This window comes from Phoxinus phoxinus, assembly GCF_949152265.1.
Source record: "Phoxinus phoxinus genome assembly, chromosome: 22".
Taxonomy (NCBI): Eukaryota; Metazoa; Chordata; class Actinopteri; order Cypriniformes; family Leuciscidae; genus Phoxinus; species Phoxinus phoxinus.
The window spans coordinates 12,677,881-12,701,891 of NC_136897.1; the positions used below are offsets into that span (position 1 = coordinate 12,677,881).

The 24,011-nt window shown below is 37.5% G+C and overlaps 3 protein-coding genes across 3 annotated transcripts; 1 reads left to right on the top strand and 2 right to left on the bottom strand.

The window, feature by feature from the left end:
* The first annotated feature begins 1,548 nt into the window (after nt 1–1,548).
* col9a1a (collagen, type IX, alpha 1a) lies at nt 1,549–19,022 on the top strand. The gene is made up of 32 exons (XM_079597735.1): nt 1,549–1,778; nt 2,319–2,393; nt 2,521–2,559; nt 2,642–2,704; nt 4,520–4,573; nt 4,773–4,808; nt 5,093–5,116; nt 5,226–5,279; nt 5,359–5,412; nt 5,505–5,537; nt 6,432–6,488; nt 6,580–6,633; nt 6,823–6,876; nt 6,995–7,048; nt 7,131–7,184; nt 7,397–7,450; nt 10,693–10,746; nt 10,827–10,880; nt 10,986–11,039; nt 11,153–11,197; nt 11,880–11,933; nt 12,016–12,069; nt 12,150–12,203; nt 14,379–14,450; nt 15,136–15,171; nt 15,458–15,502; nt 15,619–15,651; nt 16,976–17,122; nt 17,373–17,427; nt 17,531–17,719; nt 17,965–18,042; nt 18,169–19,022. The coding sequence occupies exons 1-32, from the start codon at nt 1,704–1,706 to the stop codon at nt 18,372–18,374; spliced, it is 2,064 nt and encodes a 687-aa protein (XP_079453861.1). The 5' UTR covers nt 1,549–1,703; the 3' UTR covers nt 18,375–19,022.
* Nucleotides 19,023–19,898: 876 nt separating this feature from the next.
* On the bottom strand, nt 19,899–20,876 carry ptp4a1 (protein tyrosine phosphatase 4A1). The gene is made up of 5 exons (XM_079597736.1): nt 20,744–20,876; nt 20,518–20,610; nt 20,301–20,431; nt 20,129–20,203; nt 19,899–20,040 (listed from the first exon to the last, which is right to left on the bottom strand). The coding sequence occupies exons 1-5, from the start codon at nt 20,846–20,848 to the stop codon at nt 19,923–19,925; spliced, it is 522 nt and encodes a 173-aa protein (XP_079453862.1). The 5' UTR covers nt 20,849–20,876; the 3' UTR covers nt 19,899–19,922.
* A 278-nt stretch (nt 20,877–21,154) lies between these two features.
* Nucleotides 21,155–23,232, bottom strand: LOC306990628 (uncharacterized protein). Its single transcript, XM_079597737.1, has 2 exons — nt 23,075–23,232; nt 21,155–21,295 (listed from the first exon to the last, which is right to left on the bottom strand). Exons 1-2 carry the CDS (start codon nt 23,111–23,113, stop codon nt 21,200–21,202), a joined length of 135 nt encoding a protein of 44 aa, XP_079453863.1. The 5' UTR covers nt 23,114–23,232; the 3' UTR covers nt 21,155–21,199.
* Between the last annotated feature and the right edge of the window lie 779 nt (nt 23,233–24,011).

Sequence of the window (24,011 nt, forward strand, 5' to 3'; positions counted from 1 at the left end):
ATGACATCATAGCAGTAGCAAACCACAACGGTCCAATCAAGTCCCGGTGGACAAAATCAAGTTCCGTCCAACATTTTCTTTCTCATTTAAGAAGCCGTTTTACTCGCATACACCTCACAATAATGAAGAAAACACTATCACAACTTCCGTCTCTTTAAAAACTCATACCTCTCTCTGTTGTCCCGCTGAGCTGGTGTTCAAGAGAACGTAGTTACAACTGGGACCAATGTTGTTCAGTTGGACTGAGGCAAAAACACAGATTTAACAGGTTAAGTGTGTTTCAAAAAATGCTTTAAAGTCACAGCATAAAGCTGGAGTGACTGCTCACCCTTTTCCTTAATAAGCGCTGGTGGACTTTTGCTGGAACTGCTGTGAGAAGTCCATTCACTGGAGCTGTGACTCTTTGACTTTTCATGACGAATCAGCTGGTCTAGATCTGGTGGAGATTCATAAATATGACAGCACTACTTCAAGGCAAGACATGCTATAAAATGCAAATTAAATGCACTGATGTACGTTAGGCTGGAACAGTTCAAAATATTAGCCCACCTCGTTTGAATTCCCGCAATCTTTCTTTGGGAACATTACCGTATCCAAGTGCAGCTAACTGCAGCTGAATCTCCTCCTCAGAATAGTTTAGGCTCTCCATCTTTTAAAAACAAAATAATAAACATATCAGACATTAGTCAAATGCGTCATATTTAACGTTACTCAAGAGAAAACATCTAACGTTAGCCTATCTGCTAACTTAAGTTTAAACAAAATCTTTCTTTAAACTGCCTCACTGACAGCAACGTTCATAGTGCTGAAATAATAAGGCTGTTGTGCAACATATAAAAAGAATACACAAGTGAAGTTTAAAGCACAATGATTATTTTTTTTTCTGTTTTTCCTCACCTTTAAATGGTCAGATTTTATAGTTGTTGTCTTCACAGTACCAGGACAACGGCGGCGGTTCCGTTTTCAAAATAAAAAGATAACAGAGTAAGAAAGCGCTTCAATTAAAAGTTACAGCGCCATCTGGTGTTTGGGAGACCCTATGGTTATCACATTAACCACATTACAGTCGTTAAAAATATTTTATTTTATTTATTTATTTACCTTAGACGGTTATTTATATTTGAAGAAAAATCATGAAACTACTGATGCAAATATTCAATTTATTTTATTGTCCCGTACAAAAAATATAATCTCCACCATGGGATCTCGTTCAAATAGATTAAGAATATTTTTTTTTAGATAAAAGTTAGGTGAATTTCTATTTAGATAGTGGTCACTAATACAAGTTTCCCATGCATAAAAACATAAAGTTTTACGTTGAAATCTCGGCGGAGACGGTTGTTACCATATTAATTTTTGTACCTTAGAAATACTGACAGGCTGGAAAAAAATTTTTTAAAGTTACTAACACCGAATCCGATCTAAATCTACGATACATCTGATTCATAGGATGAATTGTTTACGAGCGGTACCCACAGCAGCCGGAGCTTGAGCCACGCCCATTTTACACAAACCTTTGAACTGATATCCAATCACCCTCAAGTTCCCAACGCGGCTCATGAATAAGCATGACTTCTTAATACTGCATCGAGAGACTGGTAGATGGTGTGGTTTAGTTGGGGAATATTGACAGAAAACCCGTGAACCCCAACAAAACTCCTAAAAAGGACTATTTTGCCTCCTTCAAGTCATCGGGGGTGACTATGGCACACGCCGGGACTCTCCGCGCGTCCGTGCTGCTGATTTTACTGCAGTTAGTCCTGGTCATCTCTGCACAGGTAGGAAACAAGGGATTTCTTTAACACTAGAGATGGACTGTGTGGGTGTTTTTGGGTCCATGGGTTGAGTGAGTCACTGTATGACTCTTAAAATATCAGAAAATTTAAACATAGAGACAAAAACATAAAATCTAGGCAGAAAAGGAATGTGTGTTTTGATGTGAGATTATTAAATAATATATAGCCTACTAAAGCAGCAAATGCATTTGCTGCATCACAAACTGTGCACTTTTTCTGAACTGTTTGTCTTATGTCAATTGATGCCAAGCTTCTTTATTAATATTATCTGAATTTGCAAGTTCCTGACAGCAAGAACATTGCTTGACATATGGAAGGTATTTTCTGTAAACTGGTCCAGGTGTGCACAGCTGTTTTCACTTTCCCAGAATAAGAGGAAAGCCAGTGTGATACCTCAGCATCAGGCTCACATACAATGACTTCATTGTATTTAGGGCTTTTTTTATTATTATTTTTTTATTTCAGGATAAATTTTGACTAAGCGACGGTTTATTTTGTGTTTTTTTTGTTTGTTGTTTTTAGAGGGGGCCAGTTGGTCCAAGAGGGCTGCCTGGACCTCCAGGGCTTCCTGGGTTTTCTGGAGTTGACGGCATTGATGTGAGTCACATATCGATTATTTTGCATACACTTTGATTTTTAGAAACAAATTAAAGGTCTGTCCTCATACTATACACAAGGTATGTTTTGTATCCATAAATAATGTCTCTTTTTTGGTATGATTTAGGGTGAGAGGGGTCCTGGCCCCGGCCCTGTTGGCCCCCCAGTGAGTATTTATCTTTTTCAAGAAACAATTATGCATAGCTGAATTTATATTCTACAATCCATTAATCTGATTAATTCGGCAGGGTCTTGATGGGGACAATGGCAAAGATGGATTAAATGGCCTTCCAGGAAAACCTGGAGCGGATGTGAGTATTGTTCTTTATTTTTGTTGAGGTCTGGAAACCGAGATAAAATCAGCTTTTCTTTTCTAAGTAACACTGGCACCATCAGAGCAAGTGTAGTTTGCATTGGAGGGGTCTGAGTAAAAAAAAAAGAAAAAAAATTCCTAGATGGAAAAAAAGGATTGGAGAAGAGAGGAAAGAGAGTCGAGAGAGACCCATGTTAGCTTCCTGGTGGAGACAGAGACCTTTTTGTGTAAGTATGAAGCCACATGAGCAGAAATGTGCACTATTGATGAAACTGAGCATTAAACCGAAGAACACCTATTCCTTTGTGACTCCTCTGAGCTTTATAGTTTAGCTAGCGCTGTAAGTCATGTGACAGACTTAACACAACACAAATCAATTTCTTTCTTTTTTTTCAAGTTTTTTCAGAGACTATCATGGGTTAAGTCTATTTTTCATACAGCACTGGCAGATATATTTTTTCGTTTAATTAATGCAAAGACAAGTTTTTAATATATTTTAATATCTTCATATTTTAATTCTCAAGTCATTTTATCTTGTTTAAAAATATATTTTAAAAAAAGTTTCCTGAAAAACAAGACAAAAATACTGATTAAGAAAGTTTTTTTTTTTTGTCCATAATAATCTATTATGTTAGCATTAATTAAACATACAGATGTTATATTGTAGGTTGCCTGATATTGTAGCATATCATGTTAGCATTACTTTGCAAAAAAAAAAAAAAAACTTTTAAATATGTCTAAGTAAGTTACAGTATATTTATGTATGTATGTATATATATAAACTTGTAGATAGCTTAAAATATATATTTGCTGGATTCTGGATTTTCTAAATGTTGGTATTACTGATGCAAAGGGAAAAATACATTCATACTAAACCATTCTATATGCATAATTCTATTTAAAAACTAAATTGTTTTTGGAGAGATGTTCCCTGTTCCCTGTTCTCTGTTCCCTGTTCCCCTGCTCCCTGTTCCCTGTTCCCTGTTCCCTGTTCTCTGTTCCCTGTTCCCCTGTTCCCTGTTCCCTGTTCCCTGTTCCCTGTTCCCTGCTCCCTGCTCCCTGCTCCCTGCTCCCTGTTCCCTGTTCCCTGTTCCCTGTTCCCTGTTCCCTGTTCCCTGTTCTCTGTTCCCTGTTCCCTGTTCCCCTGCTCCCTGTTCCCTGTTCCCCTGCTCCCTGTTCCCTGTTCCCTTTTCCCTGTTCTCTGCTCCCTGTTCCCTGTTCCCTGTTCCCTGTTCCCTGTTCCCTGTTCCCTGCTCCCTGTTCCCTGTTCCCTGTTCCCTGTTCCCTGTTCCCTGTGCCCTGTGCCCTGTTTCCCTGTTCCCTGTTCCCTGTTCCCTGTTCCCTGTTCCCTGTTCCCTGTTCCCCTGTTCCCTGTTCCCCTGTTCCCTGTTCCCTGTTCCCCTGTTCCCTGTTCCCTGTTCCCTGTTCCCTGCTCCCTGCTCCCTGCTCCCTGTTCCCTGTTCCCTGTAATGAAGTGTTGAACACAGGCGTCTGCAGTGGTCTATTGTACATATTAGACAAAATATGGGCAGGGTTTTAAATTTGTCAAAGCGAGGAGAAAGGTAAATGTCATTTCTGATTGGTTTTTAAAAGGGGTTATAATTTTATTGTCAGTGTCTTGAGTTTTTTTTCTTTTTTTAAATGCAATTAATTTAATACAAATATTAAATAAGCATAAATAATTAGCTCTGCAATACTGGAGCTGTATCACTTTACTGTTAGTTCAGCTGTTGTCAGATCAGTGAATAAAGTTAATAATCTGCAGTGAGTTATAGTGAAATCCATGATCATAAATGGTTTTTGTCTTTCTAAGGGTTTGACTGGGCCCCGTGGTGTACCTGGCCCTGTTGGCCCTGTTGGACAGAAAGTAAGTTTCAACTTAATAATACGTTTTATTTATTATTCCACTTTTTCTCTTAAAAATAAGTGAAAGTGAAATTGAAAGTACTAGGTCTTTTTTTGTGAATGGCTGTATTATGACTGATGCTTCAATTACATAAGTTCTAAATGTTAATCATTAAAGTTCATTTAAAAGATCCTATGGTTTGATGTTTATTCTTTATCAGGGTGAACCGGGTGAGCCAGGAATAAGAGGAGCTCTTGTAAGTAAATTATTCAAATTCTCTTCACACTGATTGGTCTCGTGTAATTGCAGTTTCAGATATTAATAGGGATTTCTCTTCCATTAGTTTGTTATTATGAATAGATATATCTGTTTAAACAGCGACCTCCCATTATAAGATGTCTGTACACACTTTGAAGTGTTGCAAGGCAGTCGGTCATTGATCAAGTTCACCTTCTAGCCCATACAGTGATGTAATGATACAAGGCTGTACTGGGCTGATGCTAAGTTCATATCATTGCACTTCTGTCACTTTGTTAACAGGGTGTTGGCGAGGATGGTGAAGCTGTAAGTGCTTAATCTTTGATTTAATATGATTATTTTCTTAATCCCGGGATTTGCTGATACTTTTTTCTGTTGTCATCGGCACCTTTATTGTTTTCTTTTTTTACTGAAGGGTGCTGATGGGGAAGATGGATTACCTGGAGAGCTGGGCAAAGTTGGACCTCCTGTATGTAATGTTACTCCATTATTCCAATAAATTCCAATAAAATAGTTGAATAATAATTTGAAGTGTCTCTGCTTTAAAGGGAAGTCGTGGACTGAGAGGTCCTGTTGGTGCGAAAGGACTGCCAGGGCCCAGAGTAAGTATTAATGTTGAGATCTTTATGACCAATTCACTCATGTCCATGATGCATATATGGCTATAAAACCAAAATATTCCTTCTATCCATAGGGCCCTCCTGGAGTCTGGGATGGGAAGGAGTTGGTATGTCTCATAAGGAGTCTCATATCTGGTTACCTTTGCACTAAATCTAGTGTTTGCTCCTCAGATTTCAGGAAACAGAAACTGAGCAATCTTCTGTAAACAACAGCAACACATATTGTGACCCTGGACCACAGAACCAGTCACATGGGTCAATTTTTTGAAATTGAGATTAATGTATAATCTGAAAGCTGAATAAAAAATAGTTCCATTGATGTGTGGTTTGTTAGGATAGGACAATATTTGGCCGAGATACAACTATTGAAAATCTGAGGGTGCAAAAAAATCGAAACATTGAGAAAATCGCCTTTAAAGTTTCCATTTATGTTCGCGATTGTGCTGCATTCACTCACAAAAAGATATGTTTTATAGATTTACGCTACCAAATGTACAAAATATCTTCATGGAACAAGATCTTTACTTGATATCCTAATGATTATTTGCATAAAAGAAAAATCTATCATTTTGACCCATACAATGTATTTTTGGCTATTGCCACAAATATACCCGTGCGACTTGTGACTGGTTTTGTGATCCATGGTCACTGTTCTATATCTATTTTGGTCGAAGATGTTGATTTTGATTTTGATGTTAAAGTTAATTCAGCTACTTGGTTACTTTCTCAATTGCTCCAACAAAATTGCCATCACATGTTAGGACTCTTATATTTCTGGGTGATTCTTCAATTAGGAAAAACGTTCTGTCCACTTTGATGACCCATCACACACTATATAAAAACATCACACTTCATGCCAAAATTGACTTTGATCTTTGTTGATCTTGATCTATGTGATAATTTTTATTAAATAGACAAGTACTCTTAATTTTAATTTTAATGGAACAATCACTCGTATGCATCAATGTTTCTACTAATTGATTTGTCTTTATGTTTTTTAGTGTCCAAATGCGTGTACTTCTGGCCTGAATGGTTACACAGGTCTCCCTGGCATGAAGGTGCCTTTTAAATGACATTATTTCACTTATATACACTTCCAGCAAAACACAAGGATATCTAACACACAATGGTGTTGTTTTTCAACCTTAGGGTCACAAAGGTGTCAAAGGTGAATCAGGTGAACCAGGAAGGCAAGGACATAAGGTGACAGTTGCATAAATTAAGTTCTTTTGAACAATTGGGGAAATTATTTATTACAATTATTATTAGGAGCTATTTTTGTAGAGCAAATGACCTTTTAATTTATGGTGGCTCATAAATACATACATGTTCAAATAATTAAGCCAGTTACAGAGCAAAGATCATGTGTGTAATTTTATTGATTTCTTACAGGGAGAAGAAGGAGACCAGGGAGCACATGGAGAAACGGGTGCACAAGGATTACCTGTAAAAAAGACATTACTTATCTAATATACTATATACTTATAACTTGATGTTTGTTTGTTTTTGTATGTTTTCCACCCATGTGTTCCTGTTCAGTGTGTCGCTTGTTTTGTTACTGTAGGGTCCGCAGGGTTTGAAAGGAATCACAGGGATGATGGGCTCTAAAGGGGACAGGGTGAGTGTCAATAGGTCTTCATATCTAATACAATAACAAGGATATGTTTTGAAATGACCAATTGTATATTCTTCTCCATTAGGGAGCTCGTGGGAATGGTGGCGACCTGGGCTCTCAGGGTATTCAGGGTGCTCCTGTAAGTGGCAAAATCAAAATGATGTCAGTTTAATCCCATAAAAATGCACTACAAAGGTTTGGCCTTTAACCTCATTTCAAAATATGCATCAGTATTCTTGCCATTTATCCACATTTATTGTAATATTATCTTTAAAGGCTGCTTGATTTGTTTTTGTAAATAAACACAGGAATTAAAACCTGTAGATTTATATTGTATTTGATTTTTTTAAGGGTGATCGGGGCCAAAGAGGAAAAGTAGGTGAGACTGGACCAAAAGGAGCTCAGGTGAGTCTTCATACAACTACAAAACAACACATACATTATATTTATGATCTAATATCAACAGCTCAAGAAGACTCAACAAACTTGCCATATTTTTTTCACTACCTGGTAAGTTCGGTATTTTACACTTAAAGCCCTGTTTACAGATCGTATCTGATGAAATAGAACGGTTAAGATTAAAATTTGGACACATGCTCCTGTCCCGAGAATTTTAGGTTTAGTTCGCTTCCCCCCCACACCCCCACAATGGTTGTCTATGTGCACTGGAAGATTCCTTCCTAAAACACATTAAACTTTCGTTTACAAAGACGTGAAACTCACAGAGTGGTCAGGGGTGTTCACTGGTATGTGCACTCAAAAATCGCTGAAAAAGATGTATTCCAACAGGTTTTATCGTAGTTTTTGTCTAACTCCATTAAGTTGTATTGGATTCGCTGTGTGAGGTAACGTTACGGTATTACTCCGCCGCGGGAAACGGAAATGGGGTTGTTTGTATGCTTTTTGTAGTCTTATCGCGGACGCGGTATCGTAGGCTAAGCTATCTAAACATTTTTACAAGATCGAAGCTATCTGTGTCAACTTAGAAATGGATTCCGAGACATTTATATGGGAGGATGACGGTTTTGAGATCGATTTTGATGGACAGGGTTATAGGTTTGAGCCTGAATATTCAGAGGAGGAATTTCTGCAAAGAAAGGCAGAGTTTGAACGGCAGTTGACAACGGAGTCCAGTGTTACGCCTGTTGCCGAAGCTGCTGCTGTCTCAAGGCTTACAGGCACTTGGTGGTGTTCCTTTTGCCACGAATCTTCCCGCAATTCGGAACTGCACAAATTCGCCACATTATTAGCTGTCTGTTTGTAATGCTTTCAATGAAGACAGCGATCTTCTGCTTCTTCTGTGTATGCCCGTGGTTTGCTTGCAATTGGCAAAGGTGCATTATCGCCACCAACTGGGCTGGGCTCTATTATTCAAGCTCTCAACGGAAGAATCACGGGTGTGACGCGTTTGGCAAAATAGGTCCACAAAAGCTAAATAAACCTAAAATTCTCAGGACAGCAGCATGTGTCCAAATTTTTATCTTAACCGTTCTATTTCATCAGATACGATCTGTAAACAGGGCTTTAAGTGTAAAATACCGAACTTGTCCTTTAAAGGAGTTCACTTAAAAATGAAAATTCTGTCATCATTTACTCAAGTTGTTCCAAACCTGTATGAATTTCTTCTGCTGAACACAAAAGAAAATATTTTGAAGAATGTCAGTAACCAAACAGTTGATGGGCCCCATTTTTTCCCCATTGTATGGAAGTCAATTGGGCCATCAACTGTTTGATTACTGACATTCTTCAAAATATTTTCTTTTGTGTTCAGCAGAAGAAATTCATACAGGTTTGGAACAACTTGAGTAAATGATGACAGAATTTTAATTTTTGAGTGACCTGTCCCTTTAAGGCCCGTTCACACCGAATAACTATAAAGATGACTATAATATAGTTATTACCATCCATACAAGCAGACGACATGGTTCTGTTTATTCTAAGCATGCACTGCCGTTTTTTCGTCGGTCCCTTTAAGTGCTCGACATGATTCTGAATGAATTCTGATTGGCTGTCAATGTTTTTATCGTTCATCAGATGAAAAAAAAAATCCTTCTGAAAGTGAAGTGAAGTTTCTACGATTTGTTTCTCTGTGTTGTTATCGTTATAGTTGTGCTGTGGACTATTATTTAACTCTATCTTTATCGTTATTGTTTCAGTTATTAACTATATCTATATCGTTACTGTTATCGTCCTTGGTATGAACGGGCTTTTACACTATTTTACACTGATTTACTCAGGGTTCGTACAATGGGCCTCATTCATGAAACATTCGTTAATATACGAGTAAATATGAGAGTGATTTGCGCGTAAAGAGACCTTCCCGAAAACTCTTCTCCTGATTCACAAATACTTCGTAAACGTCAGATGTGATAGTGAAACGTGTGTGTGTGTGTGTTATGAATTCCAATCAGTCGTAAATGGGACGCGCGTGCACGCTCATTCTCAATTACCATAAATCCCGCCCATTAAATCCGACTGACAACTATATATGGGCATCATATTATGACACCAAACGAAGGATTTCAACATGTCTTCTCAAAAGCGAATGAAAAAGAACAATTTCTCAGATGCAGAAATTGAATTTTTATTATCAGATGTTCATTAAAAACGCCACATTTTATTTTCAAGCGTAGCCTATAGTGGCGTATCAGGTCCTAAAAAAAGGAAGCTTGGCAGATATTACAGACGCAGTTAATGGAGTTTCATCTGTTAATCGAACAGTCCCAGAAGTGAAAAGAAAATGGTTCGACATGAAGCGACTGCAAAAAACGAATTAGTTCACTTCGAAAAAATATAGCCCAGCCCTATTGAAAGCAATTAATTATTTTATTAAAGTGTACTGTTTGCAGATGCTATTACTGGCTCTCATTATAAAAGTAAAAAGAAAAACCATATGTATTGCTATATATATAATAATATTTTTTCAAAATGCTGTGTGTAAATGTACCCGATTAGGTGAATTAAAATGCAGCCTTATTAATGAGCAAAACGTTCGGATGTTCAACGCACTATTTACGCGTGGTTGGGAGCAGGTGTAGATTTCTTTCGTACCAACTAACATTTGGAAAATACGAACATTTTAATGAATCCGAAAATTTACGCCAGAACCACTTTACACACGATTTACACAAGAATTCGTTCTGCTCGTGTTTCATGAATGAGGCCCAAGGCGCGTAAATTTGACCTTGAATTTGACCTTTTGACATTTAAGTCCTGGAAAACCCTTGAAAACAGACACATTTATGAAGAGGTACTTAAAAGTGATTTACTTACTTAAAATATTTTTTTTTTCCGAAAAAACTAAAACAATACAATATTTTCACGCAAAATTACACTGCAGCCTGTCTGATAATATGAAGTACGCCAACATTATAATATAAAATATTATTTATTGAACAATAAACTTTGTATTTAATATATATTATTAAATACGTTGTAAGTTGTATTTTGGATACCTTATATCTGTAATTTGAGTTTTAAAAAACCTTAAAAGATATTGTTTGATAAGTGAGATCTCGTATTGTTGGCATTAAAAAATCAAAAAAGTAGTGCTTGAAAAGTCCTGGAAAGTCCTGGAATTTCTTTTTACAGTATCTGTACGAACCCTGTTTACTATAATAATATATAATGTAACTTCTTCTTTCCAGGGAACTCTGGGGTTGCAGGGACTTATGGGTCTACCTGGACCGAAAGGAGATGCTGTAAGTCACCTGTGCTGCTAAAGTGACCTATTATACCATCAAATTAATAAAAAAATGAATAGAACGTTTATGTGGTGTAGGGTTTGCCTGCAGTTGATGCTCGTGACGGTATTCCAGGACTGCCTGCAGTGAAGGTAATCACTTTAATTTGTGCATGCAGATCAATATCATGTTATATCGCTGTTTGTCTGCTTTATTCGTGAAGGGAATTGATCTGCTTATGTCTGTTGTCGCTTTAGGGTCTTCCTGGGAAAGTTGGCTCACCTGGTGACGCTGGACTTCAGGGATTTCCAGTGCGTATGATCCTTGACCCCTGTTCAAAATGCAACTTGTATGCAGTGATATCTGCTTGTGAGATAACCGGGAATAGTTTGCATTATTGATTATTGATCATTTATTCTCCCAGGGTTTGCCAGGAATTTCAGGAGCAAAAGGCCACATGGGTGGAAAAGTAGGTAATTCAAGTGTGAATTGTTAGTGTGTCTTTGTCTGATTTATCCGAGATAGATTCCTGTTTTAAATGTGTGCTGAGAAAAAAATACTTTTTAAAGTATGGGGTTATTTTTTATACAGAAATTAATTATTTTATTCAGCAAGGATGCATTGAATTGATCAAAAGTGACAGTAAAGACATTTACACTGTAACCAAAACATTCTATTTCACAAAAATATGCTGTCCTTTTACATGTTCAACTCATTAAACAAGCCTCAATAAAATGAATCATGGTTTCAAAAAAAAAAAAAAAAAAAAGGCAGCACAACTGTTTTCAACATTAATAATAATCACCAAATCAGCATATTATAATGATTTATAAAGGATCATGTGACACTAAAGACTGCAGTAATGATGCTGAAAATTCAGCTTTGCATCACATGAATAAATTGCATTTTACAATATATTCAAATAGAAAACTAAATAAAATTTCACGTTTTACTGTATTTTTGATCAAATAAATGCAGCCTAGATGAGCATATGTGACAATAAGTGACAAAAAACTTTTGAACAGTAATGTAGCTCATTTATTCAGAATAATTAACTCATTTATGATATAATTCTCATTGAGGTGCTGTAAATGATGAGTTTGTGTCCATTAGCAGGAAGGATAACCTGTGTTGTGTTGTCTTTGCTCCAGGGAACCACTGGTGATCCAGGAGTGGCAGGTCCGATTGGAAATAATGGGAAAACAGTGAGTCCCGTTTATCCATTTGTTCACCTCAGCCTACAGGCCCATGAGGATGGATGAACATCTTCTGGTGTTGTGATTTCAGGGTGAACGTGGTGAGCAGGGAGAAGTGGGACGAGTCGGGGGAAGAGGTGGGCCAGTGAGTATATTTCCTCTTACCTCATATAGTGTCATATAAAGAAATGTGTCACTTCTATGATGTTCTCTCTTTTTCTCCAGGGTGAGAGAGGAGTAAGAGGTACAGGTGGGCCTGCAGGCTTGCCAGGTGCGAGGGTGAGTTTTCAGGAACCACAATTTAATTGAAGCTTATATTATATGACTATAAAAGACGCAATAGGACACATTTGGATGATAACACTCTTTGATGAAGCTTCATGAGCACTGAGAATAGCCTCGCCACTAACAAAAATATGTTCTAAGAACGTTTTGCTAACGTTCCCATTCTTGGTTATGCGAATGTTAAGGGACCATTCCATGATAATTTTCCAAACATTATGGGAACGTTACTTTTGAATGTAAGTGTTGAATGTTCTGAAACAAGTAGCTTAAAAAAACGATAGACGAACGTCCAACTAAAACGTTTCAGAAAAAATGTTCCATGAATGATGAATAAATAACGTTTTTGTGCTAATGTTTTGAGAACGTTATTAAAGACCATATAACTTTTGAACTAGTGTTTTATTAACGTTACTGGAAGAACGTTTGCTCATAACTTTGGGAGAACCTTGAAACACGTTCTGAGAACGTTCCCTGTTAGCTGGGATGGTGCTATAAAGGAATACCGAAAATGTCCAGAAAGAGGTGAAGGACAGATAAAAGATGAAGTAAAACCTTACAAGATAACTCTCAAAGGTCCTCCTGTTCCAAATGGCATACTTGATGTGGACATCCAGTTTTGCTGCCTTTACATCTCTGAAGTCCACAAGACTGTAGGTTGTCCATTTGTCATTTTAGGTTTTTACATCCTCAGTGTGTAGACTTCACAGCATATTACCCAACAGCCTATTTGGGCTGTGTGTTTAAGAGGATAGTGAGGGCTGAGGTAACCATTTGGGACAGATCATAATAATTGCACAATTTGAAATCACTTCAACTTAAATTAACACTTAATCTTATTTTAACAAGCACTATAGAAAGTCATAATTGCAATATATATTGAGACATAAGCTCTATATTATTAGGTCTGATATATTTTAATAATTTAAGGCAAGATACCCCAGGTGAATAAGTTAAGAAATTTCACTAATAGATATCACACACTTCCCCAGTTGACTTATTACATTAAGAATTGCAAACATGCGTTGTATTACAATTTTTCTGAAATGTTATGTTATTACTCTGGGGTTGCAGGGTATTGCAGATATTATCTAATGAAATATGCACTAATTTACATACAAAAATCCAAACACGGGATAAAGTCAGGTTCAAAATACTTGTCATTTAGTTGACATATTAGAGTCAAAGGTTTTACTGAGGGGATCTAGGATATCTCTTTTTATTACTCCAAAAATCTGAAAAAACTGTCAGCAGCCAGAATAAAATAAATTTTCGCCATGTTTTTAGGAATAACATAAAAACATATAAACTCAGGCAAATGATATATGAACAAACACCTCTGTAAAAACCTTTACATTATAGATAGGAATAAAACTGTCACATTTAGTGTATGTACGTGCTACTGAAGTGCACATTTTAAATGATAAAATTAAAAAAATTGAGGGAAAAGGTCTTTGAAGACATGTCTTGCAATTGATATACACACTTAAGATGCAATAAAGTTACCACTTAAAAGTGTAGTTTTGGATGTTTTCTTTCCACTAGTCTTAAAAACACGTTATGCAAATGTCTCCCAATTGACTAGTGCATGAAAAAGCAATGTTTTTGCTTGTAGCGTAGGCAGGGAACTATATTGGGACCCAACGACTTGTACATTTAAACTTGTACTACAACACTGTTTAGATGTCCCACAACAAATATAACACAATCGGAGACATGTTCCTCTTGGTCTTAGTTCTCAGATTCCTGTCCTATGTGCTTACTCTCATGCCGAGGAGCTTAATAGTGCTGCAAACCGAAACACAATCTCCTTAGAAAGCGCTGGAGTGCTTTAGTAGAGTAATCGGCTGGTAGGGGCATGAATAGCCTGTTGTTATTGAGGCCTAGTAGCTGGGGGTATTTTCTTTGGTAAGGGGATATTCAGAGCAGGAAGGGGGGCTTGAATGAACCCTCTGTCTTACAAGCATTCCTTTAAGCAGCCAGCGAAGGGCATCAGGCTTAATCATAGTCCAGATCCATCCACACACCTCACGTGCCCCGCCAGCACCCTGCTCACCGACTCTGTTTTCTTTAGCGCAGATGTGGTTTGTAAGGCAGCTACGGGCACAGGCCGTGTAGTGTTCATGAATTTGTATTTATTTATGTGTGTCTGTGTGTTTATGTGTCCTACAGGGAGCTAAAGGAGATCCGGGCCTACCTGGTCTCCCAGGGCCCGCTGGCTTCATTGGGCAGAAAGGCGACAGGGTAGGATTTCAAAAGCGAATCAATTCTGTATGGTCGGAATAATATTCTAACATTACTAACAACATACCATCACTCTAATTTTCTGCATCAAATTCGCATAGACATATTTTTAAACAATGGCTAAAATGTGCAGTATACAGTAAACGCACTGGGTATTGCATCCCATAATGCAATTAATCCTTCAATTTCCTGTGTGACAAACTTAACTGGAAGTAAAATCAACTTTTGACATCTATTTCTTTACTCATTTGATCAGGCTGCCAAAATGTAAGGGATTTTTAGACCAAATTGGATTAAAAATGCGCAATACCTGTATCTTTTATATTAAATATAATGTGAATTAAATGTTTAATTCACTTTCTGAATTAAATATGTAATTTGGTGATGTCATGCGACTTCTGAATCTCAGACACTTGGTTGAAATAAGCTTTGTTATCGGTTATATGGAGTAAAATTAAATTATTATTATCTTTATCGCAGAACTTTAAAACTTAAATCTTCTGTGTAACAACATTCTCTCAGAGACAAGCTGACTAAATAAATAAATAACAATCAATCAAAAACATTATATTATACATAGTCATGTTTAGGGTAGTTATGATGAGATGTATACCATGTATAAGAGATTATATAATGTATAATCAATTACTATTAAAAGCACAATTTTATCTTTATAATTCTTCAGGGCGCTGTTGGTCTCACTGGTCCAAAAGGAGAGCAAGTAAGTTAAATTCTATACACTGTTAAAAAATCATTTTCATGATTTGTTATTGCAACTTTTTTTCTTTTGTCAAATCAACTTAGATAATTAATGTGGTTCAGATAACGTAGTTCCTATTTATTTAACCAATTACCTTCATTTTATTAACTCAATATTAAGGCAACCAGCTAACTTACTTTTTTTAAGTTAAAGCAACAATATATTTTTTACAGTGAAGAAGTATATATATATATATATTTTAATAATTAGATCTAAACTAAACCTATTTTAATGCATGTTTGTTTAGGGACCATCTGGTGAAGAGGGAACACCAGGAGACAAAGGAGATGTTGTAAGTAAAAACAGCACAGATATTTAATTATGTCACAGAATGTATTGGTTACGCATTCAGACACATGTCATGACCCCCTTGCTGATCTAAAACTCCACGTCCATTTATGTTCCCAGGGTGATGAGGGCGAGCCAGGCGAGAAAGGATCGGTGAGTTTGCTTTTAGAAGTGATGTTATTCTTGAGATCTTTAGAACTGTCCTCCAGAGTTATTACAGTGAATTAACTCTTTCCCCACCAGCATTTTTGATCGTTTTCACAAAAGTTGCATGGCCCCCAATATTTTGTTGTATGAATATCTGAACATGCAATATGTCAAATAAAGAACAGACCCTCTGCTTTTTTTAAACAACAAAAAAGTTTGATTCTAGCTTCATGCATTCTTTTTTTTATCAACACAATGTGGGTACAGTAAGTAAAAAGCAATATTTTGAGCAAAAAGCTGAGATGAGGTAAGAACGATGATTAAAACATAGATGGAGTCCATAAACACCCCCAAAGCTTCACAGTCCTATACCTCGTCCTGGGTCGACATTTCATTCAGTAACATTAGGCAATTTTGATTTATAGCCTATGCTGTTTAATATTGATAATCACATTATTTTACATATGCATCTGCGTACATATGATATTGCTAGTTTCTGCTTCTTCTTTACACGTCTTTTGATCTGGAGATTCAGTACTCTTTCAGAAGATGCGTAATAGCGCCCCCTACCATACAACAGTGAAAACACAGGAAAAATTCCATCAGTGCCGGGGAAGCGTTGTCTCATAAATGACGGACATTTCCATCAATGGCTGGGAAAGAGTTAAAACCATAACAAACACGTTTCTGTTTCTTGAAATAAAATTAATGATTAATTTAATTTTTATTGTTTATTTTTTCAATTTTAATTTTGTTTTGGAGGTCTCCTACAATAGGTTTACAAGCATCCAAGGTCAAAAAACATATTCTCATAATATACATTGTTGTAGCATCACATCTTTTATCACAGTGTCTGAAACAGTTCAATCAAGGATCTGGTCTCTATAAACCGTTCCTTTCTGAAAGCCTACTCTGCTCTGATTGGTCAGTTGGTCCGTTCTGTTGTGACTGGTCTACCGCTTTACAGTTTGTCGGAAACTAAATATATCTGAATTTCAGCTCCGGAGGATTCCACAGCACATGTAGTAATACGAACCGTAACGATGGCGTCGGTTTGTACCATATTAATTTGAGCCCGAGTCCTCATCATTTGTAAGTGCATGCTAAGTGGATTTGCTTTCGCAGTGCAGAAAACAACATCTTCTCGACTTGTCGACAGTACGAACCAAACTCTTCCAGGCCTCAGCTAGAGCTACACTGTTTGAGAGCAGGTCAAAGTAGACGTTCACAGGGAGTCCATATTTTCAATCCATAAAATGCGAAAAAGTGTACAAAATTCTACATTGGCCTTCTTGAAAATGAGTCAGAGTTGATCTTTTGTTGTTCTCAGACTGGAAAACCAGGAGACGCAGGAAATAAAGGGCCAGAGGGTGGACGTGGCCAACACGGACCCGAAGGCCCACCAGGAGAGCCTGGCCCAAGAGGCATGCAAGGAGACAGAGGTGTACCTGGACTGGCTGGGAGACAGGGACGATCAGTACGCCTGTTTTAATCATCTTAATATTGACGGCTTAATCCACGTTTATTATATCTGTCATTCCAATTGGATTTCGCTGTGCTAAACGCATTATGTGGTTGGCAGACCATCAGGAATTTTACCTCAATGTGATTTTGTCAAATTCTAAATGGATTTTTTTCCACCAAAGCCTTTTTTACATCCAGTCAACGAGGAACAACAACAGGAAAATACTTGAAATATTAATAGTGTCCACATGATTCTCCTCTAGGGCCGAGCACCAACAGATGAACACATCAAGCAGGTCTGCATGAGGGTTTTGCATGGTCAGTATTTTGATATCCAAACAGATATTTACAAATGGAAGCTTCACTCATTGTTAAATCCTTGTTCTTCGATTGGTTTTGACATTTTCTTTTTTCCACACAGGACAGCTCGCCCAGTTGGCAGCCAGTCTGACGAGGCCTGAGTCGGGCGTCTCTGGATTGCCAGGTCCTCCTGGTCCCCCTGGCCCTACAGGGCCTGCTGGAGACAATGGCTTCCCTGGGCATCCTGGTAGCAGAGGACTGCCGGGTCTCAAAGGGCCTCCAGGTCTTCTGGGGAGGAAAGGGCCCAAAGGTACGAAGAGACAGTATTCGACTTCTGAAGTTGATTTTGGTTTTAAACTTAAGGTGTGGTCACATTTTCAGTTTCAAAGGTAAAAGTAAAAATTTTATTTTCTTGTAATATATATCAATAATCTTTGTTTTTATTTACAATGTAACATCTGTGACCATCAAACACCAATTGAGGCCATCAAACACCAGTTGAGAGTCCTAAGCCCACTATTAAACTATTAATCTTTTGTGTTCCCCTTGCTTTAGGTGACCAAGGTGACAGGGGAGATAGAGGGCCCTCATTGGTGGGGTCTAAAGGTATACCTGGACCACCAGGACTCCCAGGTAAGAGCAAGACCAACATCTGATCTAATATCCATAATTTAATTCATCACTGTGCGTTAAATGATCTTGGCAAATCTGTAAATATCATGCCTCTGACCTCTGGCCTGTTTCTCCACCTGATCTCAGGTGAGCCTGGTAATCCAGCATATGGCAGTAATGGTCGTGACGGCCTGAGAGGACCAACAGGTGCTTCTGGAATGCCAGGTGTGCCAGGACCACCCGGTCCCCCCGGCCTGAACGGATACTGCGAGTCATCTCAGTGCGTGCTTCAAGCAGTTGCAGGTTCCCTGTCCGTCAAAGATTCCAACATGAAGGGACCAGACGGTCTATGAGCTGACGGCCATCAGCGAGCCACACATCAGAGCCCAGCGTCTCTGGACAGGGAAACTTGAGAGACTAATGGAGTGACTCCCTCTACGAGGAGATTTCTGTGTCGAGGGTATATGCAGGTGTGATTGTACTTATCAAACACAAGTGTGAAGTCGGATCCGGTTCCCAGTCTCATTCAGGCCCATTTTACAAAGATTTTTTTTTTTTTGTGACACTTTTGTATAGGTCTAATATTTCCATTAAGAATTAAAATAAACCTAAATTGCCCCATAAATAATGCAATTATAGCTTGCAAAATAATTTCAACATACTATTATTTAGGATGCATACAGTATTCAAATCCTGCCATCACAACTTAGTCAATTTACACATTGAAGACTGTTTATTGAAAACTTTTAATATCAGAGGGGGTCAAAACGTTGTAAATTTGTCAATATTGCATTCAGTTAAAAATAATTTGCAAGCATTTTATTCAATCGTTTTCAGGTTGTTTTAACCTTGACACGAGATGAACATGAAAATGTTTGTGGTTCTTTGCAGTGGGGCTGTTAAAAAATATCTAGGGATTGTCTGTATTCTTTATTTATTGTAGAAAGGATTGCTGTGACACCTGCAGTTGTGAAAATGGAGGAAAATAAAAGAATTTTGATAAAGTGCTGCATGTAATTAATTGAAAATCAGGCTTCAGAGACAATATTTCCTTCAGTGTATCTTTATTGTACTCTCAAATTGGCGAACTTGTAGCAACTTGTCTCTCGCTATGATAAAACACATATCCACTGATATAAATAGGTGATTTAACAGTACACATATTCAAATACCATACATAAATCAATTATCGAAATATTAAGTTACGCACATCAAATAAAAAGGCATAAAAATACCGCAGACATTGAGGTCCAGTTTAAGCCAAAACACAAACATCACACTATTGACATGGCAGTAATAGGTAAACGAAGTTTGGATAAACAACAAAAACTAGTACCCCAACCTTCAATATATTTATATAAAGAATTTTTATTTTCCTCTATTTTTTTTTCTTTCTTCCTGATTTTTTTTCAGCAAAAGACATCGAGGTAAAAGACATCGAGAAACCTCTCCAAATGCCATTGAGAACTACTCCACAGACGGCATCTTTCTGCTGTAATAAGGCATTTATTTTAGATCTTTTTGGAGGCAGGCATTTATTACAGACTAAAAATCATATCAATAACAAAAAATGCATTAAACTATTTTTTTTTTTTTAATTAAACCATTTAGATCATAAAGCATACTATGTGTTTGGCAGAGGTGGGATTTGACCATGTTCACCATCCAATATAAACTTCATCGCAAAACACTAAGCTCAAGTTCAAACAAGCACTTCACCTTTGCTGACAGAGGTTCTCCACAGGAAAATACATAAAACAAAGAGGAGGGAGCGGGACACTTGTAACCAAAGAAGCTTCATTTTTGTAAGGCATTTTCACACTTACCGATTAAGAGAACAAACTACTTATGCAAGATACAAATTTCCATTACACGTTTGAGAAAGGCTGATGCGCAAGCTTTTACTGAATGCAGCAGTTGGTGCGGTGGCCGTTGGACTCCTTGAATCGAAGACGCATTTTGGGATGATATTTTTCCAGATAGAAGAGCTGCTTGCTGTTAAATGCTCCACGGCGCTTTCTGGAATTAAAATAAACATTCATCTTTAAAAATGGAGATCACACGCTGACTATCATTATAATATTTTCATAAGTATAAGTTAACTCACTGTCGTATGAACTGAACAGCGTCCTCGTATTTCATTCCACACTCAATCAGGGCCAGGGCAACCAGCACTGGGGCTCTATGGGTAAGAAAACATGGCATAGCTCAAAACATATTTTACCCCATGTTTACGCCTTATGATACAAGCAATGATATCTTGAATCCTATAAAACTACCTTCCAAGGCCTGCTACGCAATGTACGGCAATGCAGCAGCCTGGCTCCTCCCTAAACTTGAGCCGAAGAAGATTCAGCCAATCATCAACGATCTGGTTAGAGGGAGGAGCTCCATCGTCAAAGGGCCAATCCTGCGCACCAGAGAAAAACACAGTGTTAAAACATGACCGGAGATGATTCATTTGCATTTAAGTGTAATTGGTTCGTATGGACGTACCAGAACCTGAATGCCTTCTTTAACAACCAGGTTTGCATCATACGTGGCCTCACACACTCGAACCACCGTCGTCACACCATATTTCTTCAGTTCCTAATGGATGGGAGGGATGTCATGCAAGTGATATTTTGCAGTTACTGTAATAGACCCTCATTATGAGCTTTTTATCATCCTCTATCCAAAACATCACTTTAAGTGTGTTCAAGCCATTTAAACCAGCACTCACCTCAATGAACTTGTGAAGCGTGGCGTTAGTGGGGTTGTGGGTAATGAGGAATCTCATGTTTTTGTAAGTGATCTCCACTGGGGCAGGTCTATTCATACGAGCCATTTTGGACTTTTTAAAATGAAACGGCTTAAAAATCTTAAAGAAAAGTGGGAGAAACTCTCTCCTGTAACAACAGAAAATCTGGCGAGTACAATTAGGAGAAAAGAGGTGGGCAGGATTAAGAGAATAAACAAAAAAAAAATAGGGAGACAACCAAAAAACTAAAGAAACCGAGGCTGGTTCTCTGGTGAGAGTGAAGACGTAGGGCCGGCGAGGGCAGTGCACTTCAAGAGGCTTTTTTTACCCCATCCAGAACCGCCGACCGCTGTGGACACCTGCTCTCCAAGCCTGATCCCGCCAACGTTAAAACTGTAACACAAGTCTCTCTTCTGATGAGGTAGCGAGGCTAGCCGTTCACTTCTCTGCATAAACGCCGTGCTGAGCCTGGCAGTAGTCCCCACTGCCCTTCAGAAACTCCATAAATGTGTGACCCAAAACACCACAGAACTGCTGCAAGGACACAAGAACAAAAGCACAAGCGGTCAGGAAACAGGACTTCATTTAGCTTTTACATTCCTGATTAAAACAAAGCGTCAACAGTAAGATGTTTTTCAGCTTGTCCAGTTGTGTGTGTGTGTATATTATATATATATATATACACACACACACTGTATACATATGCTGTTCTATTTCACTTTGTATTCATCAATGAATCCTGAAAAAAATACAGGTTCCAAAAATATATTAAGCGGCAAAACTGTTTCCAACATTGATAATAATAAATCAGCATATTATAATGATTTCTGAAGAATCATGTGACACTGGAGTAATGATGCTGATAATTCAGCTTTGCATCACGAAAATAAATTCTATTTTAAAGTATATTAAAATAAAAAAAAAACATTATTTTAAATTTAGATAATAGCCTATTTCACAATATTACTGTTTTTTTCTCTGTATTTTTAATCAAATAAATGCAGGCTTGATGAGCATAAGACTTCTTTCAAAAACATTAAAAAACAGCATAAAAAAAAAAAGAATAATTGCTAGAAATTATACAGACACCTACAAAAAAGTTAGGTAATTCGTGGCAAAACTCACAACCATACGTTTACAGCCACAGAAAACAAAATGTTTACAAGTCATGAAATGTATGTCATGTCATCTAGTATTCTATATTAATCAAATATAAAACCAGAAAATGTCAGACAAGCTGATATGATTTTGGATCAATGCTGACACTATTTACCAATCAGAAGCAAGTTTCCGTTTTATAATCTGAAATTGATAGACTCACGAACACAAAAATACGCATGCATCCTGAACCAGTGTAGTCGTGTTGATTCAAAATCAAGCATATCCCTCTCCTTTCCATAAACACATGACTCAGAGATGAGTCAATGAGCAGCATGTGGGTCATCAGAGAAAACACTTGACCGGTTCCGATGGGATGATAGGCTGAAATCGTCGTGTCAGTCTCGTGAGGAGGACACACACGTGTCTCATCAGCTCTTTGGGATTACCAGATACTAAAGCCTCTTTAGCAAACCACTTTAAAAAGACGCCTCATGTATTCGTAACCCAAATCTACATGTCATTCAAATGAAAGGCACAGATGTTTGGTTGGGTTGTTTTTAAACGTGACTTTATGGAAATCAAGTTTAAAGGCCCCAACCGAGGCCATTAAAATGACCAAATGCAAAATATGATGTAGAAAATCGGCCAAGGTTTGAAATGTTTGAATTCTACAACCGATTAATTATCCTAAACATCAACAAAAACATCATATCCAAAACATCATTAACATATGCTAATTAATCGACACAAAGACTTCCGCTCGGCTAATATTAGCATGGGGCAAAAAGCTCACAGACTACCTTCATTTTCAACAACAACACAACACACATTCTCTTCCCATGTACTTACTTTGATTCATTTTTAATGTAAGCGATTAACGAGACATAAAAGACCGAAATGTCGCTCTGAGTTCTCACTGATGTAAGTTAGCTGTGAGGCTAACCGAAGCTAACATCGTCACCAAGACGACATTATAGCGATGCAATCTGATATGTATAATCATATAGGCAAGGTTTTAGATTTGTAGATAGTTAAAACTAAATAAAACACATTTATTAATGTAGCCTATAAACTGTAAGTTAGTCGACAACAAAATCTGTTTTGATCTAACGTTAGTGTCAATTAACATAGGACTACGACCACATTTCACAAAAATAAACCCTGAATCTGCGAAACCAATTAAATGTAAATATGTTGAAAGGCTTCACTTACTGGAATATGCTTACTCATTGAAGATTGTAGCTTAATCATAAAGCCGCTCCGGAGAATAATTGTTGTGGTGTTTGACCATACAGCGCTGCCGTGTATGTGATGAGAGAGAGTCTCCGGTAACCGGTTACAGCTGGACTCAAGAAACCGCACCCAACTACACACTCTACAGCACACACAGCGACTCACTTACCATCTACAACACACAGTTTACACACACATCATTTTATTATCATTCAGGTTGATTGGGACACTTTTCCTCAGTCACCTCAATGGCAAAAAGGGTCCCAAATTACGTGAATTCGCCCTATTTCATTATATTCATACTTTAAACATATCCTGCAATTGTAAAACAACAACAATAATAGCAAAAAATTATAATAATTTAAAATAAAGAAAATGTGTATCTATTTTACAATTCTAAGATCCTATATTTGTTCAAAAATGTTATAATAATTATTATCAATACTCTTATTCAAAATGTTATTAAATAAATGTAAAAAAATAAGGTTATTTAATTACATTTGTATTCTAAACTCATCCTGTAGACTAATAATAATTCTGCCATGACAATGAATGACAATGCAGAGGGAGCATGTGAAACCCGATGGAGGGGTTCTAGCAGACCAATCACAGCGCTTGCGTCCACGTAGAATTGACGCCTTGTTACATTTTTGGAGAGGTGCACAGGGTACACCGTATAGGGTACACGCACTACACAGCCTATGACGCTACGTGAGTTTGACGCAGTATAAATAAGTATTAATTGGGCTTATGGGACTTGCTACTGTCAATACATACACGACACACTGCTGTGAGCAAATGACATGCTGCTGCTGTAATACATGAATTACCCATATCAGATACAGGTGGAGCTGGGGAAGTTGGAGGGTTTCTGAAAGCGCACTGCAACTACTACAGCAAGTGTTTGAAGGTTGAG

Coding starts and splice junctions, on each gene's coding strand:
- col9a1a (XM_079597735.1), top strand. CDS start 1,704: ATGGCACACGCCGGGACTCTCCGCGCGTCCGTGCTGCTGATTTTACTG. Junction 5,413..5,504: donor AAGGACTGCCAGGGCCCAGA/GTAAGTATTAAT, acceptor TTCTATCCATAG/GGCCCTCCTGGAGTCTGGGA. Junction 17,720..17,964: donor GGGGAGGAAAGGGCCCAAAG/GTACGAAGAGAC, acceptor CCCTTGCTTTAG/GTGACCAAGGTGACAGGGGA.
- ptp4a1 (XM_079597736.1), bottom strand. CDS start 20,848: ATGGCTCGTATGAATAGACCTGCCCCAGTGGAGATCACTTACAAAAAC. Junction 20,432..20,517: donor AAGAAGGCATTCAGGTTCTG/GTACGTCCATAC, acceptor TCTGGTGCGCAG/GATTGGCCCTTTGACGATGG. Junction 20,204..20,300: donor TGCGTAGCAGGCCTTGGAAG/GTAGTTTTATAG, acceptor TCTTACCCATAG/AGCCCCAGTGCTGGTTGCCC.
- LOC306990628 (XM_079597737.1), bottom strand. CDS start 23,113: ATGATTAAGCTACAATCTTCAATGAGTAAGCATATTCCA. Junction 21,296..23,074: donor CAATGAGTAAGCATATTCCA/GTAAGTGAAGCC, acceptor GTGTCCTTGCAG/CAGTTCTGTGGTGTTTTGGG.